Below are 19,614 nucleotides of genomic sequence, written 5' to 3' on the forward strand. Positions count from 1 at the left end.
GAGCAGGCTGGCTCCATTGCCCTGGAGAGGAGCTGTGGGTGGTGGGAGGCAGCGCTTGGGAAGGAGTCGGTGCCTCCACGCCACGGAGGAACTCCCCAGCCCAACTCTCTCAGGCACGTTCTTCTTCCTACAGACGGGAGCTGTAAGATGTGGAACTTGGTGATGGGTCAGGAAATTGCTTCCCTCAAGGGTCACCCAAATAATGTCGTTTCCATCAAGTACTGCAGCCACACGGGGTTGGTGTTCACCGTGTCCACGTTGTACATCAAAGTGTGGGACATCCGGGACTCAGCGCGCTGCATCCGCACCCTGACGTATGTAGTGGGAAGAGTGGCTGTGGGGGACTGTGGGCAGCTCTGGCTTTGCAGAAGATGGTGTGAGGAACTCCTGGGGTCCCACAGGCTGGAAACAGAGCCCAGCTGTTTTAGGATCAGTGCCTACAGCTGTAGGAAACAGGGAGGCTTAGGGAGATCTTGGAATGGAATCTGTGGGGACCCTCTGCAGCAAAGGCTCAAAGGAAAGGACCTGGAAGAGCTTTTCAGCCCTTCCTGGGGGTGGCCAAGAGCACCAGCCAGAAGGGATGGGGATTTTCTATTTTGCTTCAACTAATATGCCACAGGAAGACGACCACATTAACCCAGCTGTATTTGTTGTTGTTGTTTATCTACAGCATGAAGCATTTCACTTGGAAAGTCTCTGCTGCCACTCATCGTACAACAGACTTAAAGCACAGCACTTGGCACCTAGCAGTGCTGTGAAGGGTTGGAAAGGCAGCGCACCATTGTGCTGAGGGCCAAGAGACGGGTCAGACAACAGAAGCATTTGTCCACATTTCTGACATGAAGGCTGTCGCCTCCCGATCCGGCGACAAATCAAGGCTGCTGTGTGAAAGTACCGTGCCTCCGCACACGGGAACGGACGGGACTCACACACAGCGTGTAACACCGAATGTACCAGCTTAATGCCACGCCACAAACCTACCCAATGCCCAACAGGGGGGACCAGTCAATGCTGCTCATCAGCCATCAAGCCCGGATGCTGGAGAAGGCAGACCATGTTGTGGTGCTGGAGCATGACACGATGGCTGAGATGGGAACACCCACCAAACTGAGGACCCGCGTTGGACCCTACAGCCGGCTGCTGCAGCACTGAGGACCACAGGGCAGCTGGTTGGGATGCGATGGGACATGGGGAGCTGTGGCTGTCTCCGCTCCCCGCTGCAGGATGGGAAGAGTGGGATGCTCTGGGATTTGTATGGAATAAAGTGGAGATGTTTTGTAGAGGAGCAGGTTGGGATGTGGGGTGTGGGCAGCTCAGCCTCAGTGCATGGTTGGTTATGGAAGCTGGGTGTCTGCCCTCAGAATGTGGCTGTGGCAGCACTGTGGGTTATGGGGGGGAAGCACAGCTCAGCCCAATACTGGATGAACTTTCCAGTCATGTCTTCATGCCAAAGCGGTGCAGATACCACAGGGAGTGCAAAGGGGAGGAGGAGAGCAGCAGTGTGAAATGGAGCAATGGGCAAAGAGTGTGGGGTTGGGGTAGGAGGGATGAGGGGAGGTCCCCTCATCCACCCCAAAACCAAGCACGGCACAGAGCAGAATGCAGGCAGGCTGAGCACAGAACAGCCCAACACTGTATTTCACAAGAAGAAGCACAGGCAAAGCATAACAGCATAGGAAGCAGAGGGAGATGTGAGAGGTAGAGGGGATGGGGCTATGTTCATCACCGACCCCAAATGCTCGTGTGGCCAGTTGGCCCCTTGCAGGCTGAAGCACAGCACTCAGACGGTTTGGTTACTTCCTGTGTGAAGAAGAAGAGATGGTGTCCCATAGGGCCACGTCCACATCCCAACCCTCAGCTCCCTGCAGAGTCCCAGCCCAGCCCTGGTGCAGCACCACAAGGAGCACAAGGAGCACAGGGACCCCTTCCAACCCCCAGCCCCACACCGCAGCTGTGCTCGAGTTGCTGGTTCCACCTTCCTGGCCTGTAAGGTAAGAAGAGCCATTGTCTCAGCCCAGGTTGTAGGAGGGAGGCAAGGTTCTTTGATATACGTATACCTGGTGTGAGATTAAGAAACAACGGTTCAAACATTGGTCCGACCAGTTTATTACAAGACATTATCAGGGAGATGGGGAAGGGGAGGACGGACGCTATTATGGTGTAGGGTGATGGGGAAGGGAATGCAGTAAAAATATGAAATAGAAGCAAGGAGTCTCTGTAGGAAGCAAGAGGGAGATATTCACCACCATGGATCCATCGAGGTTTGTAGTTCAGTCATTGGTCTTCAGTAGTGGTGGGTCGTCAGGCGTTGTTCTGTTAATGGTGACCACGATGACAATTTCCAATGGTAGCACCAACTTATTTATATGTCCAAAGTGGTCAAGTCAGCTCTCTTTGGAGTGACAGCTCAAATCCAAAGTAGTTGAGTCAGCTCTCCTTGGAATGGAAGCTTCTGGCTCTGGGATCTTAGCAGAAATTCCTTTGTTCCCATCTTCTGAGCCTTGCCAGCAGATAAGAGGGAGCAGGGATACCCATCCGCATCCTGTTTTTCACAGGGCACGATGGCTTCATTACCCAGTTTTCCCACACCAAGCTGGAGCTATTTAGTCCCGGGCCAGATCTTCCGCTCATAAACAGTCCTGAGCACTCTTCTGGAGGCAAACAGCTCTGAGGGAAGGTGCTTTCAAATATTCAAATACCCACAAAGTGATATTGATTGTCACACAGTAGCACCCATTACTTGCCACTTCAATAAATCATTGAGAGTCTTCTCACAAGAAACACCTCAGGAAGCAAGCTTGGAGCCAGAAAACAAGGAAGGACTCTCACAGCCATGAGCCCCAGCCCTGTTCTTGCTGTGGGGCATGGAGCAGCTCCGAACACCAGGAAGGGGAACCCTGGGAGAAAGCAGGGACCCCAATGCTGCCCTGGCACCGGGCAGAGGTGGGGGACAGCGCTGCCCTCATCACTCACTGGGCGTCGCATTGTAGCCTTTCTCCTTCTTCCCTGCAGACAGAGAGATGCATCAGCACAGGTTCACATCACAGCCAGGCTGAGGGCTCCTGAGGGAGCCTCAAATCCCCCACAGCCCCCACTGTCCTCCTACACCCCTCCACTTTTACCTGCATGGCGTCTGTAGATGATGAATCCAACGCCAGCCATGATGGCAATGGCCACAACGGCAACAACCACCCCCACCACGTTGGGCACCAGGCTGGACTGTGACCGCTCTGGAGGAAGGCAGGGCTGTCAGCAGGGGAAGGGGCAGCCCAGAGCCCCCCAGCCCCACGTCCCCTCACTCACCCCATGAGTAGAGGCTGGGCTGGGGCAGGCTGGCGTGCTCCACGCAGCACTGGTACTTGTCCCCGTCCCCTGGCAGCGCGTCGATGGTGACTCAGGTGTGGTAGGTGCCGTAGCTGTTGGGCACAATGCCCCCCGAGTGGGTGTCCTGGCCCAGCACCACGCTGTCCTTCACCCAGCTGACGGTGATGGGCTGTGGGTAGAAGCCGTGAGCGTGGCAGGACAAGGTCAGGATCCCGTCGGCCTTCTTCCCCCACACTCACACCTCAGGTTGCTCTGAAGGTGGGCGGCAGTGAGGGCCGGGCTGAGCTCCCCACACTGAGCCCCCGCCCCACCTGCAGCCTCACACCGCAGCCTCCCCCTCACCTGTCCTCCCCAGCTCTGCCTTCCCGTTCTCTACATGTCTCCGCAGCCACTGCACACAGGTTTCCTCCAGGTAATGTTTCCGTCTCTCAGCATAACCAGGTTGTAGTGCACGAAGATTTCGCCATCCATGTACACCACTTCAAAGAACCAGGGCAGTCCGGGGCCGGGATCCGTCATCCCTGTTTCAAAGTACTGCATGGAGTGGAGCTCTGCAGGGTCGGAACGCGGCGACCCCCCCTTTTTTATTAATTAGCAAGCTACTGCCTATAGAATAACACTTATATATATAGTATATAATATATAGTATATATATTACATATATATATATATATAATACTTATATTAATAACATAACCATTATAACTCAATCAAGGCCTCGATTGACAATACTCTAGAAGTGAAAAAAGAGACAAGTCAAACACAGCATAACAACATTACTGTTAAACCTACTAAAAAGAACAAACACGTTTGCTCTGCAACCTAAGTTTCTGCAACCTGGAAATAAATCCACGAGGGTCCCATTGCGTTCACCTGTAACTAGTTAGGAAAAGTCTTCAACTTTCATATACTCTGATATATTGATTTTTAAAATTTGTGCAACAAATGCTTTTAGGATGCTCATAACCATGCCTTTGGGCTAATAATTGATCACTGAACTGTATGAAGTTGCATGTCAAATAGAACCAGTTCTAGAGGACAAATGTGCTGGAGTATCACTAGGGGCATTATTACTTACTGACCCTTGACATTCTTCAATGTATTTATTTTGTATTCCTTATTTTTGGAGATAACAAAGTCCCACATATGGTCAACTATTTCTCGCCATTTGGCTACAGTGAACATCAGTGCCACCTCCTGAAGGTGTCCACTCATATGAGCCCATTTTACCGGCTCGGATATGCATTTAGGAGATATCTGCTCCGCTCTCTTAGAGAGAATACATTTGAGCAGTTCCTCCACAGCTTCCCACAACATCGTGGATGGCAGAGAACGGGATGGTACCCTGATACCAGCTACCGCAACACTTACATGCTAGAGGAAGATGAACACATTTACCCAGCTGTATTTGTTGTTGTTTATCCACAGCATGAAGTATCTCACTTGGAAAGTCTCTGCTGCCACTCATCGTACAACAGACTTAAAGCACAGCACTTGGCACCTAGCAGAGCCATGAGGGGTTGGAAAGGCAGCGCACCATTGTGCTGAGGGCCAAGAGAGAAGGTTGAGACAATAGAAGCATTTGTCCACATTTCTGAAATGAACGCACTTCTAAAGTATTGCTTTCATGAAGAAAAATCCCTCAGTCTTCTGCAGACACTCTGGGCTCACACTTTGGAGTCCACTCCCTTCTTCCAGGCAGCAATGGTCTGGAAGAGGGATCAGGAGGGTCCCTTGGGAACGGTTAGTAGGATCTGGGGGTGTGGGGAGGGGTCAATTGGGTGAAGTCTGAGGAGGTCACAGGCTCTGAGGGGTTACGGGGGTCCCTGGGGAGGCGGACCCACAACGTCCTTTATGGGGCTCAGATGGGGTCGGGGGGGTCGGCAGGATCTCACCGTGCTGCGGGGCGGGGCGGGACCCGGCAGGAGTTCATAGCGACCGGCACAGCCCAACTCCAACAGCGCCAGGGGGAGGTGCAGCGGGCCGGGGGGGGGCAGCGCTATGGGGGGAGAAAGGGCAAAATAACACAGAGGAGAATCAGAGCCCCATAGAACAGTGCAGCCCCTCCAGGCCCCACAGAGGCCCATACACAGGCTCCACAGGCCCCACAGGTCCTCACAACCCCCACAGGGCCCACAGACCCGCCCCCTCCCCATTACAACCCTCCCTTCCTCATTACAGACCCCCCTTCAGCGCCCCCCCCCCCTTCATTATAGCCCCCATCCCCACCGATCCGCTCCAGCTCCATCCCGCAGCTCCGCCGGACGCTGATCCCTGAAGCGTTCCCCCCCCTGCCCTCAGCTCAGAGCGGAACTTCCGGCTGCTGACCGGAACTTCCGGCTGCCGAGCGGAAGTGCTGCAGCTGAGCACTACTGCCGTTGCCAAGGAGACCGAGCACCCCGCGGCCTGTAGGGTCCCCGTATCCACAGAGCGACCCCACAGGGATCCCCCATTCCCCGCCATGTTGACGCTGCCGCCGGGTCTGACGGAGGAGGAGCAGGCCCTGCAGAAGCCTTTCGCCAAGCTACGCAAGAAGGTTTCGGCCTGGAACACCCCGGGACACCCAACCTCCCCTCATTGCCTCGCCCCATAACCCTAATCCTAATCCTATCCCTATCCCTAACCCTAACCTTAACCCTAACCCTAACCCTAACCCCATCCTAACCCTACCCTAACCCTACCCTAACCCTACCCTAACCCTATCCCTCCCCCCCCCCCCCCATTGACCTGAATGCCATTTCCCCGCAGAAAAAGGCGCTGCTGGCACTAAAGAAGCAGCAGAGTAACACCGGGCCCGGCAGTCAGGGGGGCATCAAGCGCTGTGAGTCGGGGTGGGGGGGCCCAAAGGGGAGGGGGGAAGCTTGGGGCCTAGCAAGGCCGTAGGGATGCAGGGGGGGGATGCGGTGGAGGGAAGTGTGGTTAATGTGGGGTTAATGTGGGGTTAATGGTATTTTGAGGGTGTTGGGGGGTTGGGGGTTGTTTTTATTTGGGGAGGGGTGAGGTTGTATCCCCCCTCACCCCTCCCTAAACACACACACATTGCAGCCATGTCGGACCAACCCCCTGTGGACACTGCCACGGCCACGGAGCAGGCCAAGCTGCTGGTGAAATCCGGAGCCATCAGTGCCATCAAGGCTGAGACCAAGAACTCAGGCTTCAAACGGTCCCGCACACTTGGAGGGGAAGCTGAAGGTGAGGGGTGTGAAGGTGAACCCCTCCAAAAAGCCCCCCTAGAGCCGATGTGCCCCTAGAGCCCCACACAGACCTACGGAGCTCACCCCAAATCTTACAGAAACATCCCTAAAACATCACGGTTCCACAAAAACTCCTCCAAAATGCCACAAATTCCATAAAAAATCCCAGATCTCACTAAGAATTCCAGAAAAATAGCCCCCAGAACGCCACAAATACAGCAGAAAGGCCCTAAAATGCCACAAAACACTCAAAAACTATCCAAATCCTCCCAAGCCATCTCATATGGCTTCACCTGTGGTTTATATGAGGCAAATTATTTTTGTATTCTATCTAAACAATGAACTGGGGGCCTTGTTATACCTGTGGTTGTTAAATAATGTTGAAGAGATTCTGAAAATAACTCTACATGAATGTTGAACTTTGTGCTGTACCGACACTGGCAGAAGAATAAAGAAGTGCTTATTCTTCCCCCTTGGTTAAGAAAGTATGGTTTTCAAATGTATGGTGGATGGGAGAAGGTACTTTGTTCACTGTTAGAGTTAGGGTAGCATGGTTAGCTTGCAGTTGGACTTGAAGATCTTTTCCAACCTGAGCAATTCTATGATCCTATGATTGGACATTCTTTGTATTCTGCACAGTTGCCTCCTTGAAGCCAAATGGCAGAGGTGATATTTGCTAACAGTTTTATCATAGCATTGGTATTTCTCATGACTGATGACGAGGGTAAGTATGAAAAGAGTAAGAGCTGGAAAGATATGCATAAATTTTTTTTTTGATAATGAAATGTGAACTTTGGTCTAGAAAGACAGTGTCTTCTTCCTTCTTTTGATGCTTTCTTAGGTTCACAGTCATCTAGAGGACTTGATAACCGGATTACGTACAGTACAGACTGTTGTAGAAGAATATCAACATCAGCAGGTATCTCAATGACTTCTGCAAAGAACTGGTTTACTCTTTTTATTTCTTGTGTGCAGGTAATTGATTGGAAAGATTGGGTGTGCTGTAAAGTACAAATAAACTGACAAAATTGGTTTCAGGGCAAGACACCTTCAAAGGTAAAGGTTGTAAATCTCCACCTTTCACTGCTGCCATTTCTATCTTTGCAGTAGTATGAAAATGTTTGTGTTAATCAGCATGATTCTTTTGATGGATAGGATGGACAATGTCAGCAGGAGGGAGATGTGTGGTTCAGATCTGGGAGGGGAAACCTGGATGTGAGAAATCTATTTTATCTTCAGAGCTTTGTCATAGTTTCCACCTGAGCTCATTAGGTTCTTTTTCCATTTGTGAATATGTGTTGGTACTTTACTGCCCCGCAGGGGGCTGAGGTAAGGAAAGAACAACTAGGTGAAGTAATGCTGTGCAGTCAGTGGCAGGCAGCTGGGAAGTAGCTGGTGCCCATGCATGGCTTAGCATCTTGTGTAACCTTGGAATATTCTTTAATTAGTTTGCTGTTGGAAAATTAAGCTGCTATAGGGAGAATAAGAAGGATCTAGTGGAAGGGAAAAGCTGTTGATTATCTGCACCAGAAAAGTCTGAGTTCTTTTCCAGGTTCCTTTTCTGTCATCTTCTTTTGGTGATATACCAATTAGAAGGTTTTTAACATTTTTAACACTTCTGTATTTTACCCGTACATTGTCACATACGGAGAACCGACATTTAACATATCCTGTACAGACACATGAGGAAGTTTTATGAGTTTGTTGTATACGCCTTTAAGGTCAGGTTTTTATGTCCTTCTGTAGGTCAGGGATGTCTCTCTTTTTCTTAAAATGTGCTATTCAAAGCATGTAGGCAACTTTCATTCTTTACAAAGGGAACTGAATAAGCAAACTTGTTTACACACAAATGCATCTGTGATGCAAATCTTTGCTCCTTTGTGTAAAAGGATAAGTAACATTGCTGTTCTGAAAACATTTTCTTGCTCTGAGGAGATCTGCAGTTATTTCACAGTCAGTGAGTGTAGGGAATTTTAAGTGGTGGGCACAGTTATAAATGTAGTCATTTTTGTATCATTATGAAATCTGGAGAATTTCATGAAGAAAATTGTGGGTTAATGTTGTATGTGTGTCTTCTTATCTCCAAATGATGTAACCTCATTTTATCGTATAGAGAGCATTCACTTTTTCCACTAGCATTAAGTGCTGTTCTTGACGGTGCTTCTCAAGCCATCTTTTATAAACTCAGTGTAACATTCACTATAGATCCTTAGTGGTGAGAGCTTAGCCCTGCCTCCATTTGAGTTACTAGTTTGTAATGCAGTTCATGTGCAGTGTTGTCTCTCTGGTTATCTTGGCATTCCCTTTGTCATTGTTGTTTCCATAGATACAAAATCAGAATATGTTGGCTATGACATCCAGAGGCTCATGCATGATGTGCGAGGAAGATTGAAAGTCGAGAGCCCACCTTGAAGACCATATTGCTAAACTGAGTAGGGAAAATGCTGAGCTTTTAGAAGAAGTGAGCCCAGAAAACAGTCCCTAACACCTAGCCAATACCCAGAGCAATGCTGACATTTTCTTGAGTTCTTACATACTCTGATTTTATATCCCTGCTACTCAGGCCCTGAGTACTATTGTGATTTGGGAGTCATGAAGGAATTGAATAAAAGCCAAGAGAATATCTCGGAGTTGTGCTATCAGAAAGACGGTGTGGTTTGATACCAGTTGAGCACATGGAGCAAGGCAGCAGTTCCTGTGTTCTTTATTTGATTTCCTTCTGGTTATTGTCTGACCCCTTGATTTCCAAGCAGGATTAAAACACCCCTTATTTTCAGTGCAGTGTATGGAGGAACTGCTGCATGTTTTCAGAATAACAGGAGCTTAAAACCCTTGCAGAATAAATAAGGTGCAAATGCAAACTACAGAACTAGTTGCCACTTCTCCTGTAGTTTGTCTGAAAAAACACCACGAGGAACAGCAACTAAATTAGTAAACACCCACAAATAAGATATGGAAGTAATGACTGAGAAGACACTGGTGAATTCCAGAAAAGCAGACTCTTCCACAAGAGCCTGCTGGTCATTGGAATGAATGCTGTAGAGTGTGCAGTGTTCTCCAGGGCTGTGGCTACCTGTGCAAGCTGACCTATTAGCAGAGGAACTGCGGAAGCTGTTCTCTAGCATCTTTTTTCCAGCTATTTGGGACGAAGCCCAATAAGGGGGCAGAGGGGCATTTGCTTCAGCAGGGGCGTTAATTGGTATCCCTAGCTCTTGGCCCGCTTGTGTGAAGCCTGAAGTGATTTAAATGTTTACAAGAATCCTGTGCCTCAGTGTTCTGCTGAATGTGGCAAAGGGATGGATATGTGCTATCTGCAGTTGCTATGTGTACTGTCCTGTGCTGAGTGTATCATGTATTTTTGTTTGTTTGTTTTTTGAAAGTGTGAGAATGAAAGAAAGCAGGTGAAGAAGCCGATAGAATTGAAACGACCACTTGAAGCATGTCTTGACCAGGAAAGGGAAAGAAATACTGAACTGCAGAAGGAACGTGACAGGTATGGTTCACTAGTACTTGAAAGAGAGCTCATGTAGGTTAGAAGTCAGGCTTTAAGGAACTTGAATGTAAAAGTAGGTGTGTTTAACTCTGAACAAATTCAGATCTCACATCAGTTCTTGCAAGACAGTTCTGGTACATGAGCCTATGATTTTCTGTAGCTGCCATAAGAAGAGCAAATGTAGGCTGCCTTGCACTTCTGGGAGGGAAGTCTTTTTTTCCTCTGTTGAGGTGAAATTTGGACCCTCCAGGTGATCTACTGCATTGAAATGCTGGTTTTTCTTATTAACTTTTGGCCTGTTGAGCATGTTAAAAATGAAGCAAGCCATAGCTATGCTTTTCTTGTACAAGCGTGACAAATAGATACCTAGTTGCTTTGCTTATTTTCTTGACTGATTTGTTGTGCAGGTTCAAGAGGCTTCTGAAGAAAGCTGTGAAAAAACTAAAGATGCATGAAGCCAAAGAAAGAGACTCCCAATTTAATTTCCAGGGAGAAATGAAGAACAGGTATTCTGAAATGGTGAATGAAGTTGAAAAATTAAGAACAAAGGCAAGTTCTTGTTGTTTCTTTTTGTTCTTTTTGCTGGTTTTTTTTTTGTTTGTTTTTTTGTTTTTGTTTTTGTTTGTTTGTTTTGTTGTTGGTGGTGGTTTTTTTCTTTGGGTCATGTTAATTTCTAGAGACTTGTAATATTCTTTTCAGTAGGTATGGAAAAGTTATATTTCTGGGAGAGAAAATTGGCTTCACAGTTGACCTTGGAAAGTACTGAAACATCTCATATTTTGTACATACTCTTGCAACCAGACACTGGATTTGACCTAGAGAGAAAATACCTTCCTTTACCACTGCTGTGGAAGCTGCTTTTTGAAGCACTGTTTACAAAGCTTTCAAGAGCAATGGCAGGAGGAGTACTTGTTTCCTGTGCCCAGTTAACTGTGTACTGGAACATTCCCCCTGAAGCATGATAGGCATTCTTTCTGCTGTCTGGGTAGAGTGGTTTGATTTCCATCAAGCAGTAGAGCAGTGCACAAAAGAATGGCCCTAGTGCCTTTCAGCACACTCCCGTAAGTGAAATTCTGCTAGTTTGCTACTTGTTGATCTTTTACTTGCTGCAGAACTGAGGAAGGTTGTATGTCATGGAACCCTATTGGCAAGAACTTAAAAGTTGTTCTTCTCTTAAAAGATGATCTTGTCTTTCCTTTGACTCGGGTACTGAGTCAGCAGATGACAGTTACAGACTTGATGGTCTTCCCCTTCATAAATTTTCAGAAAATAATTTTACACCCCTCTAAGTTCATTTTATTACTGTCTGTAGGTTGCTGAACTTTCTCATCAGCTGGATTTAGAGTGTAAAAAATGCGTCCAACTACAAAGACAAAACCATGATTTGCAAGAAGAGCTGGCTCTAAACATGAAAAAACATGAAAAACTAGAGAAGACCATATGCCAGCTGAAAGAAGAGGTGGCAAACCTGAGACAACATCTGGAGGCTGTCCACAATGTGCACAGGATGACTTACAACCAAATCGAACGATACAAGAAAGAAGTGGAAGAGCGAGCTGCACAAGAAATAAATCAAAAACTGCAAGAAGTCAATTTTTTTTTGCAGGTAAATGAATTTGTTGTGTATGTCTGTAGTTTTTATTATGTAACTTTGGTTTTTGTCATTTCTTGTTCGTACTTTGGTTTTTTGTGTTAGTGCCATACTTCTGTATTTCCTGAAGGGAAGTGGAAGAATGGAAAATTGTTTGTCGAAAGTGCTTTTGTGTGTGTAATTTGCCTGCAGGTCCCCAAGCTAATAGCCTTCCCTTGACAGACTTCTGATTTGCAGTTCTTAGAAGAAGCTGTGGCCATCTGGTCATCTTGTTATTGCTGTTCATCACATGAATGCTATAACTTAGAGATGGCTTGGCCGTACGTACAGGTTGTGTTTTATCATTGTACAGGATAAAATGCTCAGGGAAGAAGTCACTGAAGTTACCGTGGGGCAGAAAGAGTGGGGATGGGATTCTCATAATTTCTTTGTAGAATCCTTTTTGTGTGCCCTGTCCTACAGCCATAGCATTCTTTTAGTAGCTGCTCTCATAAGTAATATTGCTAAGAGCAGATCTGTGTGGATGAAAACAGTTATTTAACGTGTTGGTTCCAGGGTTTTGCCTTGATTGCTGATAGTAGTGAGAAGGTCCAGTTGACTCAGTTGAGTAAAACTGGGCCCTTTAAATTGGTTATGGGCAACCGTATGGGGAGATGCAGTTCACTTTTTCTTTGCAGTGGTTGAAATTGTATTATCTGCTTCAGGTCCAGGCAGCCTCACAAGACAAGATAGAACAAATCAGAGAAAATCATCATGCCTCGCTGAGAGACCAGCTGAAGTGCAGAATAAAAGAGCTTGAATGTGAGTTGGACAAAATAAAAAATACCAAAGACAATATTTTTCAAAACGAATCTATGCTTGCGGAAGTGGAAAAATACAAAGAGCTCTATCGTGAAGAAACGAAAATGAGAATAAGGCTAGCAAATAAGCTGGAAAGGTAAGTGCATGCTTTTTTGGAGTGGTAACAAGACGTGAAGTAGCAGTAGCTTGCATGAAAAACCTTGTACTGTTTCCTCCTAAAATCCTTTTTCTGTGTCTTGTCAGCACTATGGATGTAAGCGTAACCCTCTAAAACCTTTCCCCTTTATTTTTGGAACCACCATCATTTCACTTCAGTGTTCTAGCAGTCACACCACTAGTCATGGCATCACTGGCCCGTGTTTGAAGTTGATAGCATTTTAACACATGGCCTTTGGGCCCCTCTCATTTTGGACTTCTAATGCCTTCTCTTTTCAAAAGCTGAATAGTAGTCAAAGACCTGGAAGAAGTGACTCTGCAAAAATATTACCAAAGATAATTCTTTGTGTGTTTTTAAATATTTCAGAACAACCAAGAGACTTGCAGAAGCCAATTGTAAGCTCTTTGAGGAACGCTTAAGAAACAAATCTTTAATTGCAAGCAGCACTGTCAGTGGAGGTTTTGTAGCAAGTCCAGGAAAATATTCAGCTGAACTGGGAAATCTCAGCCACAATTCCGCACTGAACAGAAGCTTCAGCCAAGTGGAATGCTTCCTAGATGCAGCTGGGACTGCATTACTGTCAAGAAAAAAAGTTGCAGTCTACTTGGATAAGGTAAGCATTGTGAAATACTCTTCAGTGATGAAGACTTTAGGTCATTAAGATTGTACAGAATTCCTAGAGTGCTCAGACACCAAAAATACTGACATCTAAATGATGAACTATCTAACTGTATATACACATAACTATGTACTTATGTAAGGTTTTTGTGTTGGTTTTTTTTTCTTTTTTTTCAACTAGAGAAAAATTAATAAGCAGCTGCTGTGGCATTGGAAGTTCCCAGCTAAGCTATTTATTAAACTTTATTGTATAGAATGTGCATAAGTGTATGACGTACTTGAAATGGATAACTTTGACATCTTTGCTCAGCCCATCAGACATCTCTGGTCAAGCCATGTTGTTTTTTTCCTTACTGATCTTCATTTTTAGTTTCTTTTAGTACATTAATACTAACAAAGACATCCTTTAAAACTAGGATGATGTGAGTATGATTGCTTTGCTTCTTACTATACAGTCTGCTGTGGGATGCATGCTGTGCCTAGGAAACATTTCTTTTTGTGCTTCCTGCTATGTATTATTACCTGAGAAAACAACAACCTACTCTTCAGGTCTTCACAGCTTTGTAATATTTTGCAGCAATTTATACATGATTGCAACTTCTGCAATAGCTCTGAAGTACTTTGCCGGTTGTGCTGCTTAGTACTTGGCCTGTTCACCAGGCTACTTAAAAAGACAAGAGTTTACCTGACTCTGAGCCTTGTCTTTGCTTCAGTTATACCTCAGATTTTTCCAGTAATCTGTTTCCTTCTATTGGGAAAAAAACAAAACAACAACAAAAAAAAACCACCTCTGTATTGCCATTAAATTCAAACTAAGTGCTGCCTTCTTGGATGGAGGAGATTACAAGTTCTCCTGACAGTAAAGTTCATAATAACTGGAAACTAAGGAACTTAAATTGGAGTTTGCCTCGTGTAGTCATCTTGCACTTTTGTTTTTATTTAAAGCTCTCAGTGCACATTTGGTGTTTTTCAAAGTAAGGGAGGTTATCTGAAGTAGAGTGTGAGCATCTCCTGGGACGAGGAAGCTCGTGTAGATTTCGGCTTTGGTTTTGCAAAAGCTTTGATAAAACTTCAAGGATAAGAAGCTGAAAATACTTCACGCCGCCATTATTCAAAATGCTGGTATCAATTACTTTGTCCATGCAACTGTTTGAAGAAACAAATTGCACTGATTGCAAACAAGAGAAAGAAATGCAGCTCTGAAAAGTGGGTGCAGGAAATAATAGTGACTTCTGCTAGCTGCAACCAGCGTGAGTGCATGAATTCATGAAACCAGTTTTCCTACTGGTAGCATAAGAAAGGGAACACCTACTTCCCATTCCGTCTCTCAGTTTCTGTTTCCTTTCTGATTTTATTTCCTGTCTGCACTCCTGATTTTTAGCAGTCTTATAAATTTCCACTCTTTTGGCTTCTGCCTGTTCCTCTTGTTCTTTTACTTGGCACCACCGAGAAATGTCTTGCTCTGTCTTCTTTATGCTGCATCCCACAGTCAGATAATTACACCTGTAGGTGAGACCACAAGCCTTCTGTTCTCCAGGCTTAACAGTCCTGATGCTCTCAGCCTCTCCACATAAGCCACATGCTCCAAGCACTTAACTGTATTTGCTAATGACATGAGTCTGGAAGCTATATGCTGTCTGTTTTGACAATTACTTCTATGCGTTAAAGACCTGATGGAAAATAACACAGGAGTCGCAAATATCTTCATATGTAAATGATCGCATACGGTGTTTGGACTGTGGCCCTTTAAAAGGTCTAATTTCTCCTTATGAAAACTTTGCATTCAGAATAAATGACAGTAAATAAACATCTCCTGGGGGAGCGAGGGGTAAATGCTCCTTTCTAGCGATCCAAGCTGGTTTCTGTTACTTAATAAAATGTGCAGTGTTATTTATAATGCATGTGTTATTTATAATTCTAGGTACAGAAGGAATTGGAGAAAAAAATCGATAAGGAACTTTAGCAAGGTAATATGCTACTCTGATATCAGTGTTTTTAAGGAAGATGATGACTGTTCGTAACTTCTGTGTAATTATTTTCAAAAGTTGTCAAGATTTGTGCTGTTTGAAGCACAGTGTGGGGTTGTTTTTAACTCTAACTTAGAGAGTTTTAATGGAAAACTTCCTGCTAACCAATATACTCTTCAGAATGTTCTGCAGCTACTTTTGAGAAAAAGCACGGAGAGCAAACCATCTCCCCCACACAGATACACTTGGCTTAAGCTGAAGTCAACTTTCATCCTCAGGCACAAACATCAAATGTAAAAAAAAAAAAAAAGCCCAGAAATAAGATTTTTATGGACTTCTGTCACTACTTCTCTTTCTGCATACATTCATTGCATTCAGCACTTCAAATATACCATATACATTTTCTGGTGTTCTTAATTTTTGCTCACTCTTTTTCATTGCTTTTGTTTGTACCTGACATGTTGTCTTACTTGTCTTTGGATAAAGAAGAATCAGTGGAAAAGATAGCCTTTCTTTAGGTAAAAGTCATTCAGCAATATATAGACAAACACAGCATGAACTGGTTGCTTTTAATATGCAGTGTAAAGCCTGTTCTATAATAAAAGGCCAGGTCTTCAGAGAAGAATTCATACTGTTTCACAATTAGCATTCTGCCAGAGTCACTGCTGCTGTTCCTAGAGTTATTTTGAAGCAGGGAGCCCTTGAGAATCCAGCTGTTGCTTCACAGCTCTTCCAATTTCCCTGAATAGACAGAAACCCATTGCCATGTGCCCATTTGCATATTCAAACATAATTACATGTGTAGTAGGAGCCGTAGTATTTGCTTGGTTTGGGGATCTTGTCTGGAAAAGGCTGATGGATGGAAGTACTGAAAATCCTTTTCTGCTTCCATCGAAGATGTGTTTCCATGAACGAAAGAGGGTTTAGCCAGGGAAAGTTAAGACATCCCTGGCAGTTAAAGTTAAGGCTGAAACTTTCATATATATATATGGGCATGTAATAACAGGATGCGGAGAAATGGCTGTAAACTTGAAAGTAGGTAGATTTAGACTAGATATTAGGAAGACACTCTTTACTTCCTAATGTAAGGGTGGTGAGACTCTGGAACAGGTTGCTTAGAGATGCTGTGCATAGCCCCCATCTTGCAGGCATTCAGAGCCAGTCCGGATGGGGCTCTGAGGAACCTGGTCTAGAGGGAGCTGTCCCTGCCTATAGAAGGGAGATTGGAACTGGGTGATCTTAAAAGGTCCCTTCCAGCCCAAACCATTCTGTGTTTCTAAAACCTGGAATTTCTTTAACTAGCTTTAAAAATTGTATTGGCTGATCATTGAATGTGAAAAAATGTTTCTTCCTTTATGCCTGTCCTTTTTGATTTGTGTTTTCCTTGGAAGTTTTTAAATATCTCTCTAGAGCGTAGCCTGATCAGTTATCAGTAATGTTTTTACAGTGACTGATTTGACTCAATCTACTGTAAAAGTAACATCGTGAATCTTGTTTCTTTTCTTTCCAGCCACCACTGAGCTTGAAACTGCTAGAGCTTCTCCAATGGAATCTACTCATGGATCTTCAAAAAATCTCAATGTTGACCAGGATCCCCTTTGCAGAGCGGTACAGGAGTACCGGGATGTTTTAAACCAAAATTACCTGATCTAAATATATTTTTATTTAAAATGTAAAGGGAAAAGTACTGGAGATCATTTGTTTACATAGGAGGTCTGTGACTTCCCATCCTGCAGCTTAGTGTGGAAACATCTTTACTGCGGTTTGAATATAAACTTTAAATGTATTAAATAGGTTGACACTCTGCACTTACCTGTTGGTCACCGAGGGGTAGCCAGTTTATTTTGCACTCAGGATAAGAACCATATCTATTTTTTCTTACTATCAGACTGAATAAGGTTGGTTCTTGAACTTGACGGAACTGTCAAAATGTTTTTGACACATTATTTTGCTCCACGTTTTTTGTTAAAGGTTTTACCAGAAGCATTCCTTTGGTTCTATTTAACCCTTCCACTGTTTGTGGTAGAGTCTCCAGTGTTATTTTAACACATAGGAGATTTTGATTGGATTCCTGCCTGCTGTTTCCATCCTGATGCTGTGAATATTTCTGCTGGTTAAGTGGAAGTTTTACCAGTGATTAAGCTGGAGAAGAATGCACTTTACATTGCTGTCACTTTCACGCACCTTAGGTTTAAAAATACTGTGCGTGTGTAGCAGTGCCAAGAAAGCTTTAATGTGACCTTTTTGATATTTCTGACTTTATATCCTTGTTGGATTTTGCGTTAGAATTTGACTCATCTTAAGACATTCACAGTTGGTAGATGAACACATGATGAACCTGAAGCGGTTCATAGTGGAAGAAGGAAAATTAATATTTCAACCTTCTGTCCAATTGGTACTGCACCTTTTTATATGAATGTATTTTGTGACACTAATATGCTATATTTAATTCCAGATATTTATGTTCCAACTTGGAACATAATTATTTAATAAACTTTCGTATCTGGTACATCTTTGTTTTATTCTGCTGGCCTTCTTGACTTGCTTTCCACCTCATTCCTTGCCTCTATGACTTGCTACAGTCCTCCTCTGCTCACTTCCATCTCTCCTTCTGGTGCCTTCAGTCTGCCCTGAGATCAGACAAATGGCCAGCATGCATTTGTGTCCTTTTCCTCCTGGGTACTTGAAGCAGTGGGGCAAACAGCTACTATATGTCATAAGGTTTGTCATCATAGAAATTAAGGGGTATATGCTTGAAACAAGTGTGGACGGTTGTGATTTTAATGGGTGTGCTGAACCACTTTCAGGTCTTCGGTGGTGATTCATTAACAGGAAGCCGAGGGTAAAGTCTCTGTTGTAAACCTGGCCATGCTTGGGAGGGGGATCTTTGGAGCCTTTTCTGCAGGTTGGCCATTCCTTTATGAGATAACTTCTGGTGGCCCTTTGTGCTCTCTCCAGCTGGTACAAGGCAGGAGCCAGGTGGAAGAATATCTCCAGCAGAATCCAGACAGCAAAGCACTCATAGAGTACCTTGCGCTTCTCCATGTTGGTTAAAGCCAGTTCTCCCTCCTCATTTATCAGAGGGAGTGCACTCTCCCAGGTCTGTCACTTCTGCCCAGTGCACCTGTAGGCTCCCTTCTGGTTATTTTTACATCCCTCGCCAAGTTCAGTTCCATCTGTGCCTCAGCCTTCCTGATCCCATGCATGTCCAGACAGCATCCCTGGCCCCTTCCCAGCTACCTGTCCCTGCTTCCACTGCATACAACAAGCATGCGGGGCAGGGCCAACCAAGGAGTCCTATTAAAACTAGTGCCACCAAAAACAGCTGACGAGCCTTGGCAATTGGGACTCCTTGCTGGGAGGCACTGAGGCCCCGAATTTGCCACCAAAAATAACCTCTCCAGAGCAGTTTGCTGTTATCTGGGGGCACATGTCACAGATGTTAAGAAGACTCTACTGCCTCTGATAAAATAGAAGGCTACTACCCACTCAAGGTCTCATTCAAGTAGGGTCCCAGGAGGCTGCAAAAAGGAAATTACAGAATATTAAAAGGGACTTTGAATCCCTTGGGAAGATGTCAAAGGGAGCAGGAACACAAGTAGTCTTCTCTGTACTGCTGACTGGGGGCTGAGAAATGAAGAGGGAGAATGGGTCAGGTAAATTACTGGCTCAGGTAATGGTGTCAGGATCATGGTTTTGGTTACTGTGATCTTGGGCAGGCCTTTGAGGGACCAGGTATGTGGACATCAGACAGAATGTGACAGAGCAGGTGGGGCAAAAGCATGCTGGGGAGCAAGCTGGTTGGATTGATTACCAGCGCTTTAAACTAGATTCAGTGCAGGGAGTGGATAGTTCCTTGTGATAGAAAAGGGACAGGGAATGCTGTCATTTAAGGAAACTGCAGGGGAAAACCTCAATTTGTGAGGAGTCTTGTATTTCGATATCATATTTAGTAAAATAAGTTTTTCCTCCTTAGATTGCCGCTGTTTTTATCCCATTCCCCTTTTCCCCCTCCTTTCTGGGCCCCGGGGGGGGCCCACGGGGTGGCTTCCCCTGTCACGGGCATAGGTAAATCTAAGTAACCCGTGACAGATTTTTTAAAGACTAGTCAAATGCAGCAGTGGGTGTGGAGAAAGAACAAAGAAATCTGTAATGGACTGTGATCAATTATTATAATTTCCATTGCCATCGGACTAGCAGCTGCGCCGAGCCCGGGACCGGACCGAGTTAGAGTTGGGCCGCCAGAGCAGTGAGGCGGAGCGCGTGCGGCCCCTTGGGGTTCAGTGCCTGCGGATATGATATCGGAATACAAGATAACACGATAATATAATATAATTGAGGCTAACAAATCGAACGAAACAGAGAGTGAGTGTCCCCGAAAACAGAGAGGCTTACTGTGAACTCTAGGTGACACGGCTGGAACGCTTCCCACTCTCCGAGAAGTCCGAGAGAAGAAGGAGGGCACTCCA

At 45.2% G+C, this 19,614-nt stretch overlaps 2 protein-coding genes and 1 long non-coding RNA gene across 13 annotated transcripts; 1 reads left to right on the forward strand and 2 right to left on the reverse strand.

Moving 5' to 3' along the window:
- Window positions 1–630: 630 nt before the first annotated feature.
- Window positions 631–2,092, reverse strand: LOC146760211 (uncharacterized). The gene is made up of 3 exons (XR_014947344.1): window positions 1,976–2,092; window positions 1,731–1,800; window positions 631–1,217 (listed from the first exon to the last, which is right to left on the reverse strand). It is a non-coding gene; the product is annotated as an uncharacterized LOC146760211 (long non-coding RNA).
- LOC146760212 (superkiller complex protein 2-like) lies at window positions 2,091–5,623 on the reverse strand. Of its 7 annotated transcripts, none has more exons than XR_014947337.1 (7): window positions 5,554–5,623; window positions 5,220–5,323; window positions 4,696–4,868; window positions 3,667–3,845; window positions 3,304–3,493; window positions 3,123–3,230; window positions 2,091–3,006 (listed from the first exon to the last, which is right to left on the reverse strand). XR_014947337.1 is itself a non-coding variant. In XM_085550734.1 (3 exons), exons 1-3 carry the CDS (start codon window positions 5,570–5,572, stop codon window positions 4,764–4,766), a joined length of 228 nt encoding a protein of 75 aa, XP_085406860.1. In that variant the 5' UTR covers window positions 5,573–5,623; the 3' UTR covers window positions 4,258–4,763. The 7 variants fall into 7 exon arrangements, 1 of the variants encoding a protein (XP_085406860.1); XR_014947338.1 differs by having other exon boundaries at window positions 4,696–5,078; XR_014947341.1 differs by lacking the exon at window positions 5,220–5,323.
- A 20-nt stretch (window positions 5,624–5,643) lies between these two features.
- LOC146760213 (ankyrin repeat domain-containing protein 26-like) lies at window positions 5,644–17,654 on the forward strand. 5 transcript variants are annotated; one of them, XM_085550726.1, is made up of 11 exons: window positions 5,644–5,860; window positions 6,073–6,145; window positions 6,370–6,516; window positions 7,360–7,493; window positions 9,899–10,011; window positions 10,419–10,560; window positions 11,324–11,617; window positions 12,307–12,539; window positions 12,927–13,173; window positions 15,100–15,145; window positions 16,656–17,654. In XM_085550726.1, exons 1-10 carry the CDS (start codon window positions 5,786–5,788, stop codon window positions 15,139–15,141), a joined length of 1,500 nt encoding a protein of 499 aa, XP_085406852.1. In that variant the 5' UTR covers window positions 5,644–5,785; the 3' UTR covers window positions 15,142–15,145; window positions 16,656–17,654. The 5 variants fall into 5 exon arrangements, with proteins under 5 accessions (XP_085406852.1, XP_085406851.1, XP_085406854.1 ...); XM_085550727.1 differs by having other exon boundaries at window positions 5,670–5,860; window positions 7,360–7,437; XM_085550725.1 differs by lacking the exon at window positions 6,073–6,145 and having other exon boundaries at window positions 5,654–5,860.
- Window positions 17,655–19,614: the final 1,960 nt, after the last annotated feature.

This window comes from Coturnix japonica, chromosome 6, assembly GCF_054131305.1.
Source record: "Coturnix japonica strain WE chromosome 6, WE-NBRP24, whole genome shotgun sequence".
NCBI lineage: Eukaryota > Metazoa > Chordata > Aves > Galliformes > Phasianidae > Coturnix > Coturnix japonica.

Excerpts from the sequence above, each read along its gene's own strand:
- LOC146760212 (XM_085550734.1), bottom strand. Across the intron at positions 4,869-5,219 it reads CCGCCCCGCCCCGCAGCACG|CACAATGGTGCGCTGCCTTT; the intron begins GTGAGATCCTGC and ends CTTGGCCCTCAG.
- LOC146760213 (XM_085550726.1), top strand. The coding sequence starts at position 5,786 with ATGTTGACGCTGCCGCCGGGTCTGACGGAGGAGGAGCAGGCCCTGCAG. Across the intron at positions 6,517-7,359 it reads ACTTGGAGGGGAAGCTGAAG|GTTCACAGTCATCTAGAGGA; the intron begins GTGAGGGGTGTG and ends ATGCTTTCTTAG. Across the intron at positions 12,540-12,926 it reads CTAGCAAATAAGCTGGAAAG|AACAACCAAGAGACTTGCAG; the intron begins GTAAGTGCATGC and ends TAAATATTTCAG.